Below are 19,403 nucleotides of genomic sequence, written 5' to 3'. Positions count from 1 at the left end.
AGGCTGGTCTCGAACTCACAGAGATCCTCCTGCCTCTGCCTCCCGAGTGCTGGGATTAAAGGCATGCGCCACCACCGCCCGGCTTACCTTTACTTCTAATGTTATAGAAAAATTACATGGAAAAAGCATGAAGCACTGACTCAGACAACCTTTTCCCTTCCTGTGGAACACACAGGAACAGTGTAAACTCTATGATACCCAAGTATTTAGCTAAGATGTGCTGGAAACTCTAAAAAGCCAGGCATAGTATCATCAGGTCTTAGTAGGCTAATTACCAACTGGACAATGTAATTATGTTTGCTTTTGAAGGTACCAAACTATGAACTCCAATTTCAGTGCCGATTTTTCAATAAAGTTTTAATTATGAAAAAACAAAAAGTCGCCGGGCGGGCCTGGTCTACAAGAGCTAGTTCCAGGACAGGTTCCAAAACCATAGAGAAACCCTGTCTAGAAAAACCAAAGGCAAGTACTGGGTAGTTATATTCTGAGCATGCTCAGGAATAGAGATGGCAGTTCTGGCTAGCAGGACATGATATTCTGGTTCTACTTTGAGACAGATGGCAGCCCTGCCCAGTTTGCAGCTGACAGTGCTGGTGCTCATATTGTGGAGATGACTTTGGACAGAGGAACTGCTCTGCCTCTTAGGAATACATTTACATGTGCAACTACCCAAAAATACACACAGATGCAAGAGCAAACTACACTAAAAGCTGAAAAGCAACTTGTAATCATTTCTATGGACATAAATTAAGAAGAAAAATGCCAATTACTTTACACAAGCTCAAAGGATGAAAACCAAGATGTAGTACCATTTCTTTCTCTCCAAATGGAACCACTAATAAGAGAAACGACTGAGAAAAATCACAGTCCACAGAAATGAGGAAACCTGGCTGATGTATAGGGATTATTGAAGAATATGTCTGTATACCATACGGCTGTATAACTGACTATTTGGTATTCATTTGTAAAGATTTCTCTAGATCTATAAGAATGTACAACTATTAACTGGGTTACTAACCTCTAGATAAGTCTATAAAGATATCTTACCTAGTATAATGGGACAAAATATTGGGAATTTAAATACAGCAATAATTAGGCTTATAAACTTATGAAGTTTGCAAAATAATTTGAAATTGGATTGAAGTTTAATATTCTTTACAACTTACACATTTTTTTTGTGTTGTGATGGTGATGGCGTTTTTGATGGTCTTCCTCGTCCTTTCTGTGGTGTGGACTGTGTGGATTCAACTGCACTAGTTTCAGGAGATTCTGCTCTGCTTTGGGGAAGACCCAAATGTGGATAGCATCAAATTATGATTTACATTGTGGTAAGTATATTTACTGTATCGACGGTTGCAGTTTAAGGTTACACATACTCACCTCTGCTGTGCCCGCTTGGATGTTCGGTGCTGTTTGCTTTTTGACTTCTGTTCTGTGTTTCCAATTTGTCTTTCTTCTTCTTCATCTTCGTCTACTACAGGAGGTACAGGTTTTTTCTTGTTTCCTTTTTTGGATGTTTTCACAGTTGGCTCTTCCTTCGATGTCCCTCCACCGAGTGGTTTTGGCGGCCTGCCTCTTTTGCCCTTTTTGGGCGGGCTGTTCTGTTCATCCTCATTTTCAAGGGGCTCCTCTTTGTGCCTCTTCTCCTCAGGCCACTGCTGCTCCTCTGACTCTGAAGCCGCATGGCCTCTCTTCCGACCACGCTGACTGCCTTTAGGTTTCTGTTCCTGTACCAACTTAGTCAGGTCATCCATACCTAATTTCTCTTCTGGGTCTGTGACAGGTGCTTTTTTCCGGCTTCTAGGCTTCTCCAACTCAGACTGGAGGGAGGAGGATCACAATTTTTAAAATTAAGTTTTGAAAAATAGAACTGTTAGGAATTAGGGTGTGGTTCAGTGGAAAAACCCTTGCCTAGTATGTGCAAGGCCCTGGGTTGATGCTCCAGCATGGCAAACAAAAACTAAAACTGCTAACATCCTGAACAATGAGACCACCCTAAAACTCTGCATCTACCTCTATCATGAATATGTATCTAAATGTACAGCTCTAAATATACTGCAGCAACAACTATTTACTACTTTTATTTTAACCAATTTTCAGAATCAAAGTTTCAACAGGTTACCCAAGCTGGCATCAAATTTTCTTTTCATGTTAGAGTTCAGAGTCGTATGGATGACAAACATGTGCCACTTCACCAGGCTATTTACTAGAATTTGATTTTTAAAATTCTTTGGAGTCAGAGTAGAATTTCATTTAAAACAAACAACAATCTTTATTAGTTCTTGGAGAACTCGATACAGGGTATTTTGATCACACTCATCCTCACTCCTCCAAGAACACTCCAACTTCTTAATGCTTAAAAGCCACAACTCTAATTTATGCTGCCCATATACTCCTGGGTATGGGGCCATCCACTGGGAAGTCTTTATTCTTAAATTTAGGATGCAGAGTTTCAAAGGGAGCCCTCTCAAATCAGTACTTTATGTGTGTCTCTCAGTAAAGATGAGCACCTCACACTCAGAAATTGGGTATGCAGGTGACACTAAAGCATCCCTTCCCAGTTCATTTACCTAGCTTTAACCAGACCACACAATGTGCTACATGTGTTTGTGATGTCATTACTATTTTTATTTTCTAAGTGGAGGTTAGACACAAAACTTCGACACATTTGTCCCACACTAGAAACCCAGAAACATCTCAGAATCAAAGACCTTCTTTGCAGATTTAACTAATTCAAAACAAAACAATATAAAAAACAAAAAGGACCAGGGGCTGGGCGGTGGTGGCGTACACTTTTAATCCCAGCACTTGGGAGGCAGAGGCAGGCGGATCTCTGTGAGTTCGAGACCAGCCTGGTCTACAAGAGCTAGTTCCAGGACAGGCTCCAAAACCACAGAGAAACCCTGTCTCGAAAAACCAAAGGACCAGGGTTTTCAAATTTAAAATAAAATCTTACTTTATATTCAGAGAATTTATGTATAAATGAGCGAATGGAGATTGAGAAAATTCTTTATAGATGCCCAAGAATGAGAGGATGTATGAATACTTATAGGCAAATTTAACTTCCAAAAAGGCTGTACAAATTTACACTCTTAAAAATTTCAACAGAATGAGGGCATGGAAAGACAGTTCTGTGGTTAGGATCCTCTACTTTTCCAGAGGATCACGGATCAATTCCCAGCACCCACACGGCAGCTCACAACCATCTGTGAGTCCAGTTCCAGAAAAACCCAATGCCCTCTCCTGGCATCCATGGGTACCAGGCACAAACGTAAGATACACGATAGATAGATAGATAGATAGATAGATAGATAGATAGATAGATAGATAGATAGATAGATAGACAGACAGATAAATGGTAAGTAAAATCTTATTGCAAAAGAGAGAGAGAGAGAGAAATAAACAAAAACTCTAACTTGGGGAAGTGGCTGAGCTGATAAAGTGCTTGCCTAGAATGCACAAAACTGGCTTTGAGCCTTAGCATTTCATCAAGTCGGGTGTGGTTGTACTCAGTAGCAGTCCCAGTATGCACAAGGGGAGGCATCAGAAGCTCAAGGTCACCACTGCTACACAGTGAATTCAAAGCCAGAATGGGTGACTTGATACTCTGCCTCAAAAATAATACACACACCCCTGCCCTGGTATTCTGGGAATTATTTCTTTTGTCTGGGTTGTTTCCTAGGAAACCTAGTACTTTACCTATATTCAACTACTCTTTTAAATCTATTTAACCTTTACTTTCTTTTTGGTATGGTTTGAATTTATGTCCCTCATGTGTTGAAGACAATGTGAGATGAGGGCTTTGGGGGATAATTTGATGGAGGTGAGTCTCTAGGAACTGAATTTCTAAGCTGATAAATTCCCCACCGTCTAGGGCTGCAGCAGCATCCACTGTATCTCATTGGCCACACCCAAACAGACCGGTGTCTTGTTAAGCCAGTGCCGGTTATACTGACCCTTGATAGAAAAAAAAATCACTACATTTGTATTACATATTCACTTGGGAGAAAATTATCACCATTTCAACCCTAGTTTTGAGATTTCCCACACAAGTGCTCTTTACTTCTTTTAGATTCTGTTTAAGGCTCTGGGTGAGACTGTATACCCATCTTGTCTTTCTGTAACACAAAGGTCACTAGGATGAACAGAATCCATCTGATGCGTAACAAAACTCACCAGAGAGAAGTGAGCTATATGCATGAACACATACATACAGGCTCGCTTTCTATATCTTCCTTTCCAGTGCTAGGAATCAAACTTGAGGTCTTGTATACGATACACAAGCACAACTACACCCCTATCCCTTGACATTGTTTATTTGTTTTATGTTGCTGCTGCTGCTGGTGGTGTGTGTGTTTGAGAGAGAGAGAGAGAGAGAGAGAGAGAGAGAGAGCGCATGATTACAATAAAGTAGGATTTTCTTGATTAACTAAGACGTAGAACTAAAAAAATACAAATACTTTTACTAACTTAATGATTATATTCTAGAAATTCAGCAATAGGACTCCTTTCTTTTAATGATCCTATGTTTCTCTAAGCTATTATTTTTAATTCTACTTGGGAAAAACTTTTAAAAATATGTAATGGTGTTTTGCCTGCATGTATATCTGTGCACCACACACATCTGGTGCCTGTGAAGGTCAGAAGAGGGCTTTGGATGCCCTGGTACTGGAGTTAAAGACAGTGCGGGGAATTCAAATCTGGCGTCACCAGAGCAACAGCCAAAAGCTGCTAACTGCTGAGCCAGACAGTATAGCTAATAAGGATTTAGTAAAGATTTTAATTATAAAACAACCTGGCTAGATAAACTGGAGTCCAAACCTGGCTAGATAAACTGGAGAAACTTGAAACAATGGAAATATGCCAGTGGGGAAAAAAGGGGGGAAATAAAATTCCAAAGAAAGCAAAAATAATTATTTTACTGGTAACTCCTGTCTCTCAGACATACTAGTTTTATGGTAACTATTGCTCAGTGGCATAAATCATTGTAACAATGAGACAGCATCAATAGTTTATCTGGCTAATTCATTTATTCAATTAATGAATGATAACTTATTATTACTAGGCCGACAAGCCTAAACTATCCAGTTTACAGACAAGAAAATGGATTCAGAGTTCATATGAGGAGTCCAAACAGGCCCAGCTACAAATCCACTTGCCTGTACTGGAGTAATGAATTCTTTATCTCAATGAAATTTCACCAAATTTGTCTACCTTCAAGTAACTTTTACAAACTACAGCCACTTCTATTAATATTTAAAACATAACAAGGACTTTCTAAAGGAGGCAGCAAATTCTGGGACCTGCAATCTACTGTTCCTAAGACCATGACTAAAATACTGTGTTAAACAGAAAAGGAAGGCAAACAGTTCTGAATATGAAACTAACTTGTTTGCCTCTACAGATAAAGTCACAGAAAGCACATCACATGGCAGATTAGACTGGGATTGTAATGTCTGGCTACAGAGCAGAACTGATGAGAGCTACTGCTATTACCAGCATCACACAGTCGACCAAGCATCTCACCCTTACAAGATCAGAGTCGTCTCTCTTGTCACTTTTCTTTCCTGGCAAAGGTGAAGACATTGTGTAATCTTCATTTTCACTGTGGTCCATTTCAGAGCTATCAAGCCTTTGAATAGAGACATCTACAATTATTTCTACAATCAAATAACCTTAAAAGCTTTTTTTATTGTTTCATTATATAGCTTTATAACTTCATAAGCAAAGACTTTATTCATTTTAAAGATGTTTTCCTATCATATTTAGCACCAAATCAGTACACAATGTAGCCCATTTAATAAATTATGAAAATAAATAATAATTCATTTTTCATATGATGCTTTGAAAACTAGATTCCATTCTGGATCATACGCATGGAAATTAAAACCTGTGTTAGTATGTTGACTTGACCTACATGCAGCTTAACCCTGCCATGCCCCTTCCTTACTCCATCTTTACTTCTCTCTGTAGCAATAACATGCGAAGTCATTATGTTTCTTATTGGACTTCTTCTTCCAGCTAACACACGTAAGCACTGATTTTTGACAATTTTACTAAGTGTGTAAACCTGTGCATGGCTCAGAGCAGACACTTAACAGACTTGCTGAATAAGTTAAGGAACATGTTCTCATGCTCTTACAAAGGTCTAGTTTTCGGCATCATCCTTACCTACTTAACCCAGCACTCAGGAGGCAGAGGCAGATGGATCTCTGTGAGTTCCAGGCCAGTCTGGTGGCCACAACAAGTTTCAGGACGGGCAGGGCTACACAAAGAGACTCTGTCTCAAAACAAACCAATCTGATTACATACTGTAGAACTCAGGAATCTCAAGCTGTAGTAATAGGAGCGGCGGGGCTGCGTCCCCAGCACCCCGGGCCGCCTGCTAGCTTATGCCCCGAAATAACAACACACAAATTGTATTCATTTAAACACTGCTTGGCCCTTTAGCTCTAGCCCTTACTGGCTAATTCTGATATCCTGATCAACCCATCTCTAATAATCTGTGAGCACCGGTCTTACAGGGAAGATTCTAGCCTACAGAGCTTCATCGCGTGTGTCTCGGAGAGCAGAGCTATCCCCGCGTCTGCCCAGGAGCCAGGAGCATGGCGTCTCTGCTCCAGACAGCAGAGCTGTCGAGTCTGAGCTCACTTCCTCTTCCTCCCAGCATTCTGTCTGTTTACTCCACCCACCTATGTTCTAAGCTATGAGCCTAAGCAGTTTGTTTATTACTTAACCAATGAAATCAACAGATTGATATATGACACTCCCACATCATCAAGCTCTAGATAACAAGAAGGTGCAGTTTTTCAAGAAAAAGGAGAAAGGAATTCTTGCTGAAACTACTTTGGGGGAGGATTGAGACAGGGTTTCACTGTTTAGCTCTGGCTGTCCTGGAACTCACTCTGTAGACAAGGCTGGCCTCAAATTCATAGATACCTATCTGCCTGTCTCTGCCTCCTGTTGCTTTGACATGTGCCACCACTGCCCAGCTAAAACTACTTTTTAAACAAAAAATAAAGTTTATAAATAGTAAAAAGAAATTCAAACAGTATAAAATACACACCCCATGTTATTATCAACATTATTAAGATGTTCTATGTTTTACCAAAAAGTTCCTACTGGGTACAAACCAGTGTGATTATGAAGCCATTCCAAAGTAAAGGCTCTGCAACACTGCTCTATACAATCTACCTCATGTACTGACTCTGTTACAGATCTAATGTGTAATAATTCTGTTTTTTTTAAAATTTATTTACTTATTTATTTATTTATTTATTTATTTATTTATTTATTTATTTATTTATTATGTGTACAATATTTTGTCTGTATGCCTGAAGGCCAGAAGAGGGCGCCAGACCTCTTTACAGATGGTTGTGAGCCACCATGTGGTTGCTGGGAATTGAACTCAGGACCTTTGGAAAAGCAGGCAATGCTCTTAACCACTGAGCCATCTCTCCAGCCCAATAATTCTGTTTTAAAAAGCCAACAAAACACTTTTCATTTACTGCTGGGAGCCGATTTGAATAGCTGCCATTACAAGATGGCATTTGGCCCCAGCCTCGCTTGATAGATAACTCCATATTAGGGTTGCAGTTCTTCCACCGGAAAACAGGGTGAGTTGTGATCTAGCTGCCCACACTTCCCCTGACCGGCAGGGGAACATCCTGGTCTGTAACTGACAGGGATGTTCCCCTGCTTTCTTTCCTGCTGGTGGGTCTCCAAAAAAGCAGTTAAAGTATCAAAGTATCAAAAGTTGCTAGGCAGACTCCCTATATAAGCAGTTATAGTTCAGGGCTCCGGGCACCTTGCTTTCTGCTCTCCCTACAACCAAGAGGCTCCAATAAAGCGTGATTTGAGAAGAATCCTCGTCTGGTGGCTGTTCCTTCCTGCTGGTCAGGCAATTTACTGTTGTGTGCACAAGTGCATTCGAGGATGCAGCACGTGTAGAGGATAGAGGATACCCCAAGGAAGTTGTGTGCACACGTGCATTCGAGGATGCAGCACGTGTAGACGACAGAGGATACCCCAAGGAAGTTGCTTCTCTCCTTCTACCATGTTAGTCCCAGGGACAAACTCAAGTTACCAGTCTTAGTAGAAAGTGTTTTTACACACTGAACCAACCCTCTGGCCCCTGAATTTTATGTGTATGAGTGACTTGCCTACATGTATGTCTATATATTACATGCATGCAGTGCCTGTAGAAGGCAGAAAAGGGTGCTGGATCCCCGAAACTGGTGTTACACATGGCTGTGAGCTGCTACAGGGTGCCGGGAACCAAACCTGATTAAAATGGAAGAGTGGCCAGTGCTCTTAGTTGTTCAGCCATCTTTCTAGTTTCTGATCTCATTATTTTTAATGATTCAAGTATTCCACTGTCTGAACAACTAATAAACAATAAGGTTAAATACTTATTGTATGTACTAGCAGAGATTACCCTAGTAGCTGACATATGAAAAGGTGTCTGTTACTTGTCAGTAACTATCAACTCATCTCTGTTCACTGTCATCAAATATTTATAATGGTACTATTTTAGATCTCACAGCTTTGCTGGAATCAAACAAAATGTGACATCTCTTGTGTACTTGCCTCCCTTTTATTCTTCCAGGAGAGCTTGGATTTGAGCTGCTGCTTGCATTGCTCACAGTTTCCATTCTTGATGATTTGGTCTGAGACTGTTTGCCTGCTGATGAAAGTGGCTTATTAACTGCTCCTAGAACATTGGCTGTTTTAGGCTGAAACGAGAAATACATAACTCTTCTTATCTGACACTAGAAGAAACTCACATATCAAAAACTCTTAGCAACAACTTCAATATATTTATACACTAATTACATAAAAATTTTATCTAAACAAAATAAAGATAATGAACTAAATTATCACTTACACACACACACAAAATGTGTAACAGTGCATGCCTATAACTGCAGCACTTAGGAGGCTGAGGAAGGAGTACTACAAATTCAAAGCTAGCCTGGGCTATCTAGCAAGGTCATTTCAGAACAAACAGCACCCCCCCCAAAAAAAAACAACAGAGCAACTAAATTTTAATTATTTGTAGGAAAAGGTTTGCATTGTAAGACAACAAATGAAATATAGACCAATCAGGAAAATGGAACCTTGCTATAGAAAGATATAAAACATCATATTTAAGATTACTGTATAGATTGGTATAAGAAAGGCCTAAAGGATAATGGTCTCCATAGTTTTACTATAAGCTTTTAAGTGCAGCTTAGCTGGCATCTACATAGTAAGTATAATTAATTTTTTAATCAACAAATGGAAGATAGCTAATTATATTTCCTATCTTGAGACACAAAAAATTCTTTAAGAAACAAAACAGCACAATTAGGCCAATAATCACACCAAAGTTAACTTCCACATAAATACTAAGACAAGTCTCAAAACATACTTTTCCAGGAGTAAAAAATGATTTCATTTCTGGAGGCAGGTAATTTTTGGTGTTACTGAAATTCTGTAAGCAAGAGAAAAAGCAGTCAGTGAGTACCAAGACAGCTCTGTGAGGTTTCACTACGAAAAGGACGATGGTGCTTTCCACGCTGTTATTCAATCAGCTCAGAGAAGAGTCTCTAGCAGGGCCTGTGGAACACTGTACTGGGACATGGTTTGTGAATATCCTTGCAGCGCTCCCAGAGCCTTGGGCTCTGTTTCCTCACACTACCTTCTAAAACCTCATCCAGGGCTTGTAACTTCAGACTCCACAGATCAGCAATCCAATTCCCATTCTGGATCAAAGGCTATTAATTCACAAACGCTTTGGCAGAGTTTTGCCTGTGCTCTTGGCATGGCTTCAGACTTTGAAACAAACTCTGGATCATCCCCTTGTGGCCTCCACTCTGGTCCACACTCGTCTAGAGCTACCTTTCTGAGTCCAGTGTCCTTTCCACAGCATTGACAGTGGGCAGTTATTACTACTGGTCCTTCCTTGTCTTCCCACAGCCCAGTGCTGAACACACACTTCACGGCAACTCCCAAATTCTAAAGTAACTACCTTGTCAGGTTGGGTGAAAAACCGAGCTGGTAACACTGGGTCTTTAGGAGACTCCAAACTGTATGTGGTGCTCTTCGACATGATGATGTTCATGGCAACATCACACACAGTGTACAGTTTCTGCAATGGTATTTTTTTAGTCAGTTATTAAGATTAATAGCTTAAACTCTGTTAATAAGGAGTAATTCTAGAACATGTATTTAGACTAAATGGTAGACTAATGAAAGAAGTCTTCAGGACAAATACTATGGCTTATACAAGATCATTATGATTCAGCATTAAAATTACTACTAAATAAACACTAGTACTAGTATAATAATTCTGCATTAACAATCCCAATTATCACTAATAGAAAAAAACAATAGTAATAGAAATAATAAATACTAATAGAAAAAAAATATTAAAGAAGTTGTACCCTATACCAAAATATTTAAATCAGCAAGGCATCAAAATTACTTATCGTGAATTACATACTTCATTCATTTTTGTATCATCTGGTCCTTGAGCATCTTTTGTCTGTTTAATATTTTCTACCATCTTTCTGATAAATGCATGGCTGTTGTTTTCATTTTTAGCCATCAATATTTCCAGAACAAACCAAAGACATCTAAGAACACAAAAATAAAAAATACAGAAAAAAGAAGATCTTTTGTTAAATACAGATACTCAATATTAACATAATGAACCTAGACTATAATTCCAGAAGATGAAAAAATTTAAAAGAAGCAGCTACAAACTAAAAATAAACCAGCAGGGGAAAAGCCTAAGTTACACACACACGCACACACATATATATACACACTACAATAGGTCAGCAATGCAGATGTAAGCTCAGAATCTCAGCAGATTCTGCATAAGGAAGGTTAAAGGGAACACAGAAATGCAAAGAACTCAACAATTTTAAGTCAGTGCTATATCAGTAAAGAAGAACTGGCCATAAAACAATGAGGTGACTCAAGTCCTGATGGGACATCTTCAAAAGAATACAATCCCTAAGCCAGTGGTTAGGGACAGTCAAACAAATGAGAAAGGAAAGCATGGCTGACACCTACACACACTGTCTTTGCAAATGATCCCTCTCCTGTAAGAAAGGAATGGAATTACAGCTGATATATAAAGGAGAAAACTAACAGGAAAGGGAGATATGAGACAAGACACTATTCTAGAAGAAAATACCATCACTCGGGCTATGCTCCACTGATAAAGACCACCAGGCAATTAAGTGCATCTCAACTACTTAAAGAGCCAGTGCTCTCAGGTAAAGAAAGGCAGCCAAAGCTTCTCTACTGACAATCACTCTAACACAGAACTCACCTTTAGAGACAGCATTTTAGAAACAGATATTATGGCAAATAAAAAAGACTGCATTCCCCCCCATCACAGTTGCTAATGGTAATTTAATTTTCTTGTATTATCTTAAATAACTATATTTCTATAAATCAAGAAATTACCATCATTTTTATAAGTTGACATATAGAATTAAATGATTCAAAATCATAGGAGCTACCCTTTATTATAAAAGATCAGGGTCTCAAGTTTATTCTAAGAACCATGTTGGTCTTAAAATGTACCATATTCCCCTATTCTCTCTCTACACAGGCAATCATCTTTAATTGGAGAACAGCACTGAAATTCTAACAAAGAATATCCCCTGGCTGCGAAACGTGTCCTATTATGAAGAGACCACTTTTTCTTTTCACAAAGACAGTTATTGCAAAGATAAACCTGCTTACTACGTGAGTGAGGAGATTGTCAATTCTCCTCACATGAAAACCTACAATTTAGAAAAAAAATAAAAGATGAGAAAGAACTGGAAGAGAAAAATTTGAGTGCATTAATTACTTCAGTAGAAAAGCAAGGCCACCACTGTAGAGAAACAGAACTAAGGTTAGTAATTTAGGTTACATTTTTGGAAATTAGGTAAGAAATGTAATGTGAAGAGATGAAAAACAAAGACAAATGAGCAGCGTGACTAAGAAAGAACCTTAGCAAAATGAAACGCATAACAACTGTAATTAATATCCCATTATCAGCAGTAAGGAGGTAAAAAACAATTTTCAGAAAATAGGAAAATGGGATGAAAAAAGTCTTACTCTTTCACATCTTTAAGTTGCTCAATATCCTGTACTTTGACATAATCTGGGTCATGTGCCAAAAGGTGAATTGTATATGGAACAACATACTCTGGCAGAAGAGACAATAATTTTTCTGAAAAACAAAAAACAAAACAAAACAAAACAAAATAATAAAAGAAAGACAAAAAGCAAACAAAACATCCAGGTTAGAAAGATCAAATCGCATGCTCTTTTGTATATTTCCTACATCCCAGTGATTTACCACAATATGGCAGGCAGAACAACACACGCAAAACACCCTGTGCTGAGAAACATGATAAGCAGTTTAAAATGCCTAGTTAGCACGCCAGGTGCTGAGCAGCAAGGACATATATTTCAGTTTTCAAATGCACATGGAAAGAGTGATCCACACAAACTATTTATGATTGAGATGTAAGATCTCTTCTTCCTTATGCTATAAGCAATTGTGTTGGTATTCTCTGACAAGCTATCAGAGTGGACATAAAGACAGAAGTAATGGTCAGTTTTTAATAGAAGGGCCATACAAAAGAACAGAGCTAGGACAGTGTAAATACAAACAACTTTTCAGCATAAATCCAAGTTTATTTATCTGCGGATGAGAATAGCAAATTATATCGTAGAGGTCAGAAAGGCATGCAAACTGTATTTGGAAAATAGTATGCAAAGACTTGAATTCAGCCGGGCGGTGGTGGCGCACGCCTTTAATCCCAGCACGCGGGAGGCAGAGGCAGGAGGATCTCTGTGAGTTCGAGACCAGCCTGGTCTACAAGAGCTAGTTCCAGGACAGGCTCCAAAACCACAGAGAAACCCTGTCTCGGAAAAAAAAAAAAAAAAAAAAAAAAGACTTGAATTTAGTCTCCCAATTCCATTTCAGTCAGATGTTCAACCAGGAGCATAATGCATGCCAATAAGCATCAGACTGTCTTTGAAGAGTTTCTGTGTGAATGGTAATTAAGGAGCAAGCATGAGAGAAAATAATACCAAGACTCAATTTCAGTGATATTTAAGTTCAATTATATCAAATACTTATAAAGTGCTTACTACTTTCTATCTAGACAATGTAAAAATATAAAGATAAGTAGGACCAGATAAGGCACTCATACTAAAGTATAAAAAGATGGAAGCTATAGGGAAAGTACCTAAAATAAGAATAGCTAGTATTACTGGTGACTTCTCTGGGCCATTTATTTTATGCTAGGTACTGTATACACATGATTTTTCAGTCCATGTAACAACCACAAGACGGGAGTATAATTATATAAAATATACAAACAAGCAAACTAAGACATGGATTATATAACCTGACCAAATCCAGCCTGTAAAATGCAAAGGTGGAATGTGACTACATAGCCTTCACTTTTTCAAGGTGAGGAAAAAGAGAAAGAGGATCACAATGGCTAGCTGACGCTAAAACTGTATCTCAAATGACTCAAAGGTGTAAACTATATATATTTCCCAGCTCTGGCTGTCTAGAAGGGAAGTGATTTCCAGGGCTCAGAACAGAGTAGGGAGAGGCAGGCTGCACAAAACTTCAAGTAACCCTGCACACTTGAACTGAGTATAAAATATGAACCGCCATCGGGTGTGTCAATGTCATTCGTGAGCAGCTGAGAACCTACATGTATTTCAACTTACAATGAAGGGATGACTGGTCTGTTCTAGAAGGGTAATGTACAGTGTAGTACAGTGGGAAGCAAAAGGAAGGGACAAAAGCAAGGCATTTACAAAACGGTGTGAATTAAGAGATCTACAATGATTCAAGTAAAGTATAGCTAGCAGGAGACAGCAGACATCTGTGACATCTGGAAGAAGGGCTAATGGGTTTCGGTGGCTGAAGAAAGGGAAAACATGCACAAAGAATGCCTCTGATCTGACCTGAGTAACTGAGTAGGTGCTAATGCATGCTGTCTGTTAAGGCACAGAAGTCAAGTACCACAGCGACTGTCTTAGGAGTTGGTGGAGGGAGCACAGGGAATGCAGGCATACAAGCAACCAACATGAATGTTAGCTACACATGAGAACAAAGACCCAAGACAGTGCTGACACAGTACAAAAATTATGCAAATCTGACTATTTTCCAGATACCACCAATGCCAGACTTACTTTTTCTATTCATTTAGCCATTTACACAAAGATAATGAAACTCTCATACTCACACATTTATACACATTTTTAAATACAGTTAAGTGAAAAGCAACCATGAGAAGGTGCTGACTTTTTAAAGCAGTATACACAATAATAAATGACAATTTGGGTTTTGCTCTATGTGACTGCAACTAGAAGACCGAAATGTGCACTTTCACCTCCCATGCACTCACCACTAACAGCTGCATGTTGTTTCAGGTACTCTCGCCTCACAGTGATATTCTTCACCAGGCACTGTCTAGCGTGAGCTCGTCTCTCCTTCACAGGGTCTTTGGCACAAAGTGCACAGATGGCCATATACTCAAGTGGAAGTCGTAACCGGGAAAGCCCTTTGTGAAGTTTCTGAGCAAACACCTGTCTGACTTGATAGCACTCATCCTGTAAAGATAAAATGATGCCAGGTATTATCTACAAGGCAGTAAGAAGTTATAACTTCAGATGTGATCAAGTCGATAGACAATCCCTGAGTGAGGATTCATAACAGAGGATGTGACTCTGCCTCAAGGCTGGAATATTCAACTGAACCCAATAACTACCAGTTACATTTGTTAGACAACAATAAACATAACTCTTAAAATAGCTAAAACTAAGGTCAGATGGAATGGTGCACACTTTTAATCCCAGCACTCAGGAGACACAGGCAGGTGGATCTCTGTGAGTTCAAGGCTAGCCTGTCCTATAGAGCGAGTTCCAGGCTGTCACACAGGACAGCTAGGACTATCTTGAAAAACTAAAACACTAAACCAAACCAAACCAAACCAAAAAAAAAAAAAAAAACAGAGGAAACTAGCACAGCTCTCCCAACTTTAAAGAGTATGATTAAAACAATACTAATAAAGTAAGGGGCTAAGCATATAGCTCAGCATAGCACTGGTGTCTTAGGCAAAGTGTCTGATTATCTTATGACTTGCTTCATCCATCTCTCTAGAGCAAACTCCTTGTTCTTTAGGGCAACTCATTTACCTACTCAAAGCATCATGTGCTGTGGCCCATGCTCTGAGCATTCTACGTATCTTGAACACAGATCAACGCCGGTTTAGGTGTCGGCCTTATTCATTTGCTGGTTCCTTGAAGACAGAAGAGTGTCTCTATGCACTCTTGTAGCACAGTGGCCAGCATACAGTGTATCAGAATTTCTTCTAAAGGAAACAATTAAGATGTGTCTCGATGACAAACACCTTCATAATTATACCCTCTCAGCTTGTGTGTTTTCTTATTATTATGACTTTAGGTACATCATTTCTTCTGTCTGTAATGACCGTTGGGTTCTTCTTCAAAGTCTAAGTATTACACTTATCTTTACTATTCCTCCCTCTATAATACAGGGATTGCTCCTTGACCCTCCAGAATGTTAGACAAGAGCTCTACATAAGCTGGGTTCTATTCCTAGCACTTGGACATTTTCTGATTTTGTTCTTTCAAAGTTTTATTTTTACATGCATGTATGTTTTGCATGCATGTACATAATGTGTACTTAGTGTCTGTGGAGGCCAGAAGAGGGAGTAAAATCCCTTGGAACTGAAGTTACAAACAGTTGTGAGCCATCATGTGGGTGATGGGAATCAAACGTAGGTCTTCTAGTACTTTCAATGGGCGAACCATCTTGCCAATCCCAGGTTTTTGGTTTTTTGACACAAGGCCTCATTATCCTACCAGCTAAGCCTCCTTAATGCTACAATTATAGGCAGATACCATTATGCCTGCTTAATGCAGTTGAGGTAGGGGTGTGTTATATGCCTATCTTTAAGTTCTTATAGTACATATTCCCTTTCATTTCATTTCAATTTCAGTATACCTACTACTTTAAAAAAACTATTCAAGTGCCCATAGAAATTCAGTCTTTCTACTAACACACTCAATAAAGTTATCCTTCATCAGTACTGAGGAACAAATATATACATCTATTATGAAAATATCCAATTTACTACAAAAATGCCAATTTAAAACTTCATAACCAAAGTCAACTATTTTAAACATAGTCATCAGTGAATAGACCATTCTTTAAAACTTATTCCACTTAGACACACCACCCTTCTACTGAGACACATCCCTAATGAAAGTTCTAGCCCTCTCACTAACAGCTCAGCACTTAGTAACCCAATGCAAACTTGTTACAAAGCCAACTTATTAGTCACTTCAAAACTACCAGCCTTCAGTTATTAGTGACATAAAACTGTTAGTTCATAGACAAGGAGCTAACAATTAACAACAGAAGAAACTGAATGCATAGGGTGTTTCAAGAGGTACTACTATGAAATTAAGAAGACAGGTACCCTACTAACATAAAATGTAAAATAAGGAATAGCAATACAGTTTTACCAAAAATAAACTCTCACAACGGCAAACATTTATACTTTCAATTTCAAAAAATTGGTTAAGTATATGAAAAAAATTACAAAGTTTTTTGCCTCCCAATATAAAGCTGCAGTTGAAGTTAGTTCATCGCTACAAAGTTGATTTTGTCTTCACCATACCTCAGTCTACTTTCAGAGGCCTTCTGAACACAAATTATCCTTAAAACTTCTTTTAGCACCTTAGACGTAGTTGTACTTAGAAGTAGGGTACCTCACTGTATTATCAGCACTTATCTGTATTTTTTATTCTAAGAGGCTGTTGTTTTTGGAGGACTGCCACCATAACTTATTCAGCTTTGCACTTCCAGAATCTAGAACAATATATCTCATAATAACACAAAGTAAAATTTTTCATGAACTGAATTTCAGATTCCAAATACCTAAGCAACTATTAAATGTGCTGTCATATAATTCCACTTCTAGTCCTTCACATTGAATGTTCGTTCAAACAGACAACAATACTACTTTTAAAGAGCCTTAGCTCAAGAAAGAAAACAAACCATGTGTACAGAAAAAGTAAAAGCACAAGGCTGAGCTTTGTATGTAGCAGAAGTGAAACATAAAATCTGGAGGGAATTAAAACAAGACACTGCATCCAGTTAAGAAAACCAGGGCAAGTCTTGTGGGAAAGATCACATCTGGACCTTCATTGCCAAACAGAAATGCAGCTATGTGGAGATGGAAGGGTGAGACAAAAAACAGAGGCAACACAGCACAGCATAAATAAAAGTGCTCAGTTTCACCGAAATGAAATAGATGAAGAGTGGTATACTGTAAAGCAGTGGTTCTCAATCTTCTTGATGCTGCAATGTTTTAATACAATTCCTCATGTTGTAGTGACCCCAACTATAAGATTATTTTAGTTGTTACTTTATAACTGTGATTTTGCTGTTGTTATGAATCATAATATAAACAGCTGTGTTTTCTGGTGGTTGTGGCTCACAGGTTAAGAACCACTACTATAGCTGGGCAGTGGTGGCACACACCTTTATTCCCAGCACTCTGGAGGCAGAGGCAGGTGGATCTCTGTGAGTTCGAGGTCTACAAGGCAGGCTCCAACACTTCAGAGAAACCCTGTCTTGAAAAACCAAAGAACCACTGCTATAAGGGTAGTATTAGTATTAAATGCATTGAAGTATGTGTTTAGGTCCAAACACTATAGAGGCTTGAATGTCAGGTTATAAAATACATTTTATTTTGTTTCTTTCTTTCAAACAAGTATGAATTCTTAAATGTGTCTGACTAGGAGAATAACATGATGAGAACTGTGCTTAGGAAAATTTATCCAACACTAGACAGGTCTCCTACAGTCCTGGTGAGAGACTGTGAGGAGTATGGAAGAGTGCAGCAGCAGGACAGTTACTGAATACCAGAAGGGAGCTTCGAGAGTCAAGGCTTCTGCACCAAGTGGAAAAATACACAGGGGGGCAAGCTTAAGTTATGCCTTTACATTTACTGATACATGAGTTTGTGTATTCTCACTTTTAAAAGATTTACTTTATTTAAAAAATTTATTTTAAATACTTCTACCTTGAAACTGTCTACCCTAAGTCTTAAAAAAATAAAAATCCAGGAACATAGCTTTTTGAAATTTTGATAATAGTTGTTCCTCCTTATTCACAGATTTCATATTTAGGAATTTGTCTGCTCATTTATTTGTACTTCCAAAATCAACACCTGCAGCAATGACCTAGTCATTGGCAAAAAGATGTGCAGGGTATCAAACACAGAAGGACCCTGCTGTGCTCACCCCTAGAGAAAAGCCCAGCCATGTTTCCCTGGTCTACCTGGTGACACACTTGTGCACAATGTTGTTCTTGATAAATGCAGCAGCCTAAGCACAAGACCACACTGTGCCTTTCAGAGAAAAATGCAAGCGCCACAATAAAGCCCGAGGAAGGAGTGAGTGCAGGTACTGTTTGTTCGCTATGAATTGAGTGTTAATCAGAGAGCTACGCATATAAATGAGGTGTTCTTAAGCAGACACACAGAAAGCAAGGCTGTACACTGACCAGCAGATGACAAGTTTGTGACCAGAGTCTTAAAGCAAGTGCCCTGCATCTCCTTAAGGAGCAATGGTTCAGTCAGTGCAAGACTCATCCAGTGCTTGTGGGAAATTTACAGACTAGAACAGCAATGGAGTTACATACACCATGCTAGGAAACAAAATGCCACTTAGAACTCCCAAGTGGTTCTCATGAAAGAAAACAAACATTCAAGGCTCTGATGCTACTGTAGCAAGTTCTTCCTATAAGCCCAAGAGCACATGACCATATCCCCACTAGCCACTGCCCTTACATTGATGGCTAGTGCACACAGCTGGTACTGCTCCAACGTGATGATCTCGTGGTAACAGGGCTCCTGTGCCAGCTTCACAATAGCACTCCCAGCAGCAAGCCTCAGGCGCGACATATCTGGTTTACTAAAAAAGAAGCAAAACAATTTAAGCAAGACTTCCATGTGCTGGGGGAGTAGGTGGGGTAGATCACTCTTACCTCGTTCATCTAATGTTTAAAATAACCATCTATAGGAAGAAAGCAGAAAGTCCTCCTCAGAGTGCATACTCTGAAATCCTAGGCCAAGGTGGTATTACAGGGGAGAGTTTTCTGGAAGGTGATGAGGTCAAGTGGGCAAAGCTCTTAGGACTTACAAAGAAGATGGCGAGGGGTGGAAATTGTTTCTACTTTCTGCAATATGGGGCCACAACAGTCGGTCTACATATAGCACAGAGCTCTCAGAGAACCCAATCAATGCCAAAGTCTCTTAAATAAGCTGGTGCCAGCTATGACTAAAGTA

The 19,403-nt window shown here is 39.1% G+C and overlaps 1 protein-coding gene across 5 annotated transcripts in view; it reads right to left on the bottom strand.

Moving 5' to 3' along the window:
- Pds5b (PDS5 cohesin associated factor B) overlaps nucleotides 1-19,403 on the bottom strand; it is a 156,415-nt gene that overhangs the window by 5,247 nt on the left and 131,765 nt on the right. Inside the window, exons 24-33 of one of the 5 annotated variants that reach the window (XM_013355184.2) lie at nucleotides 18,906-19,029; nucleotides 14,427-14,631; nucleotides 12,106-12,220; nucleotides 10,487-10,619; nucleotides 10,013-10,132; nucleotides 9,413-9,475; nucleotides 8,590-8,735; nucleotides 5,527-5,632; nucleotides 1,381-1,820; nucleotides 1,167-1,277 (exon numbers count right to left, since the gene is read on the bottom strand). In XM_013355184.2, coding sequence (XP_013210638.1) covers nucleotides 1,167-1,277; nucleotides 1,381-1,820; nucleotides 5,527-5,632; nucleotides 8,590-8,735; nucleotides 9,413-9,475; nucleotides 10,013-10,132; nucleotides 10,487-10,619; nucleotides 12,106-12,220; nucleotides 14,427-14,631; nucleotides 18,906-19,029 — 1,563 coding nt within the window. The remainder of the gene's footprint in view (nucleotides 1-1,166; nucleotides 1,278-1,380; nucleotides 1,821-5,526; nucleotides 5,633-8,589; nucleotides 8,736-9,412; nucleotides 9,476-10,012; nucleotides 10,133-10,486; nucleotides 10,620-12,105; nucleotides 12,221-14,426; nucleotides 14,632-18,905; nucleotides 19,030-19,403) is intronic. The other 4 variants (XM_013355185.2, XM_013355186.2, XM_013355187.2 and 1 more) reach the window with 4 other exon arrangements.

The sequence above is a fragment of the Microtus ochrogaster genome, unplaced genomic scaffold, assembly GCF_000317375.1.
Source record: "Microtus ochrogaster isolate Prairie Vole_2 unplaced genomic scaffold, MicOch1.0 UNK102, whole genome shotgun sequence".
NCBI classification, from domain to species: domain Eukaryota; kingdom Metazoa; phylum Chordata; class Mammalia; order Rodentia; family Cricetidae; genus Microtus; species Microtus ochrogaster.
Note: the sequence above shows the minus strand (reverse complement) of the source record. Positions and strands in the feature narration are given on the sequence as shown.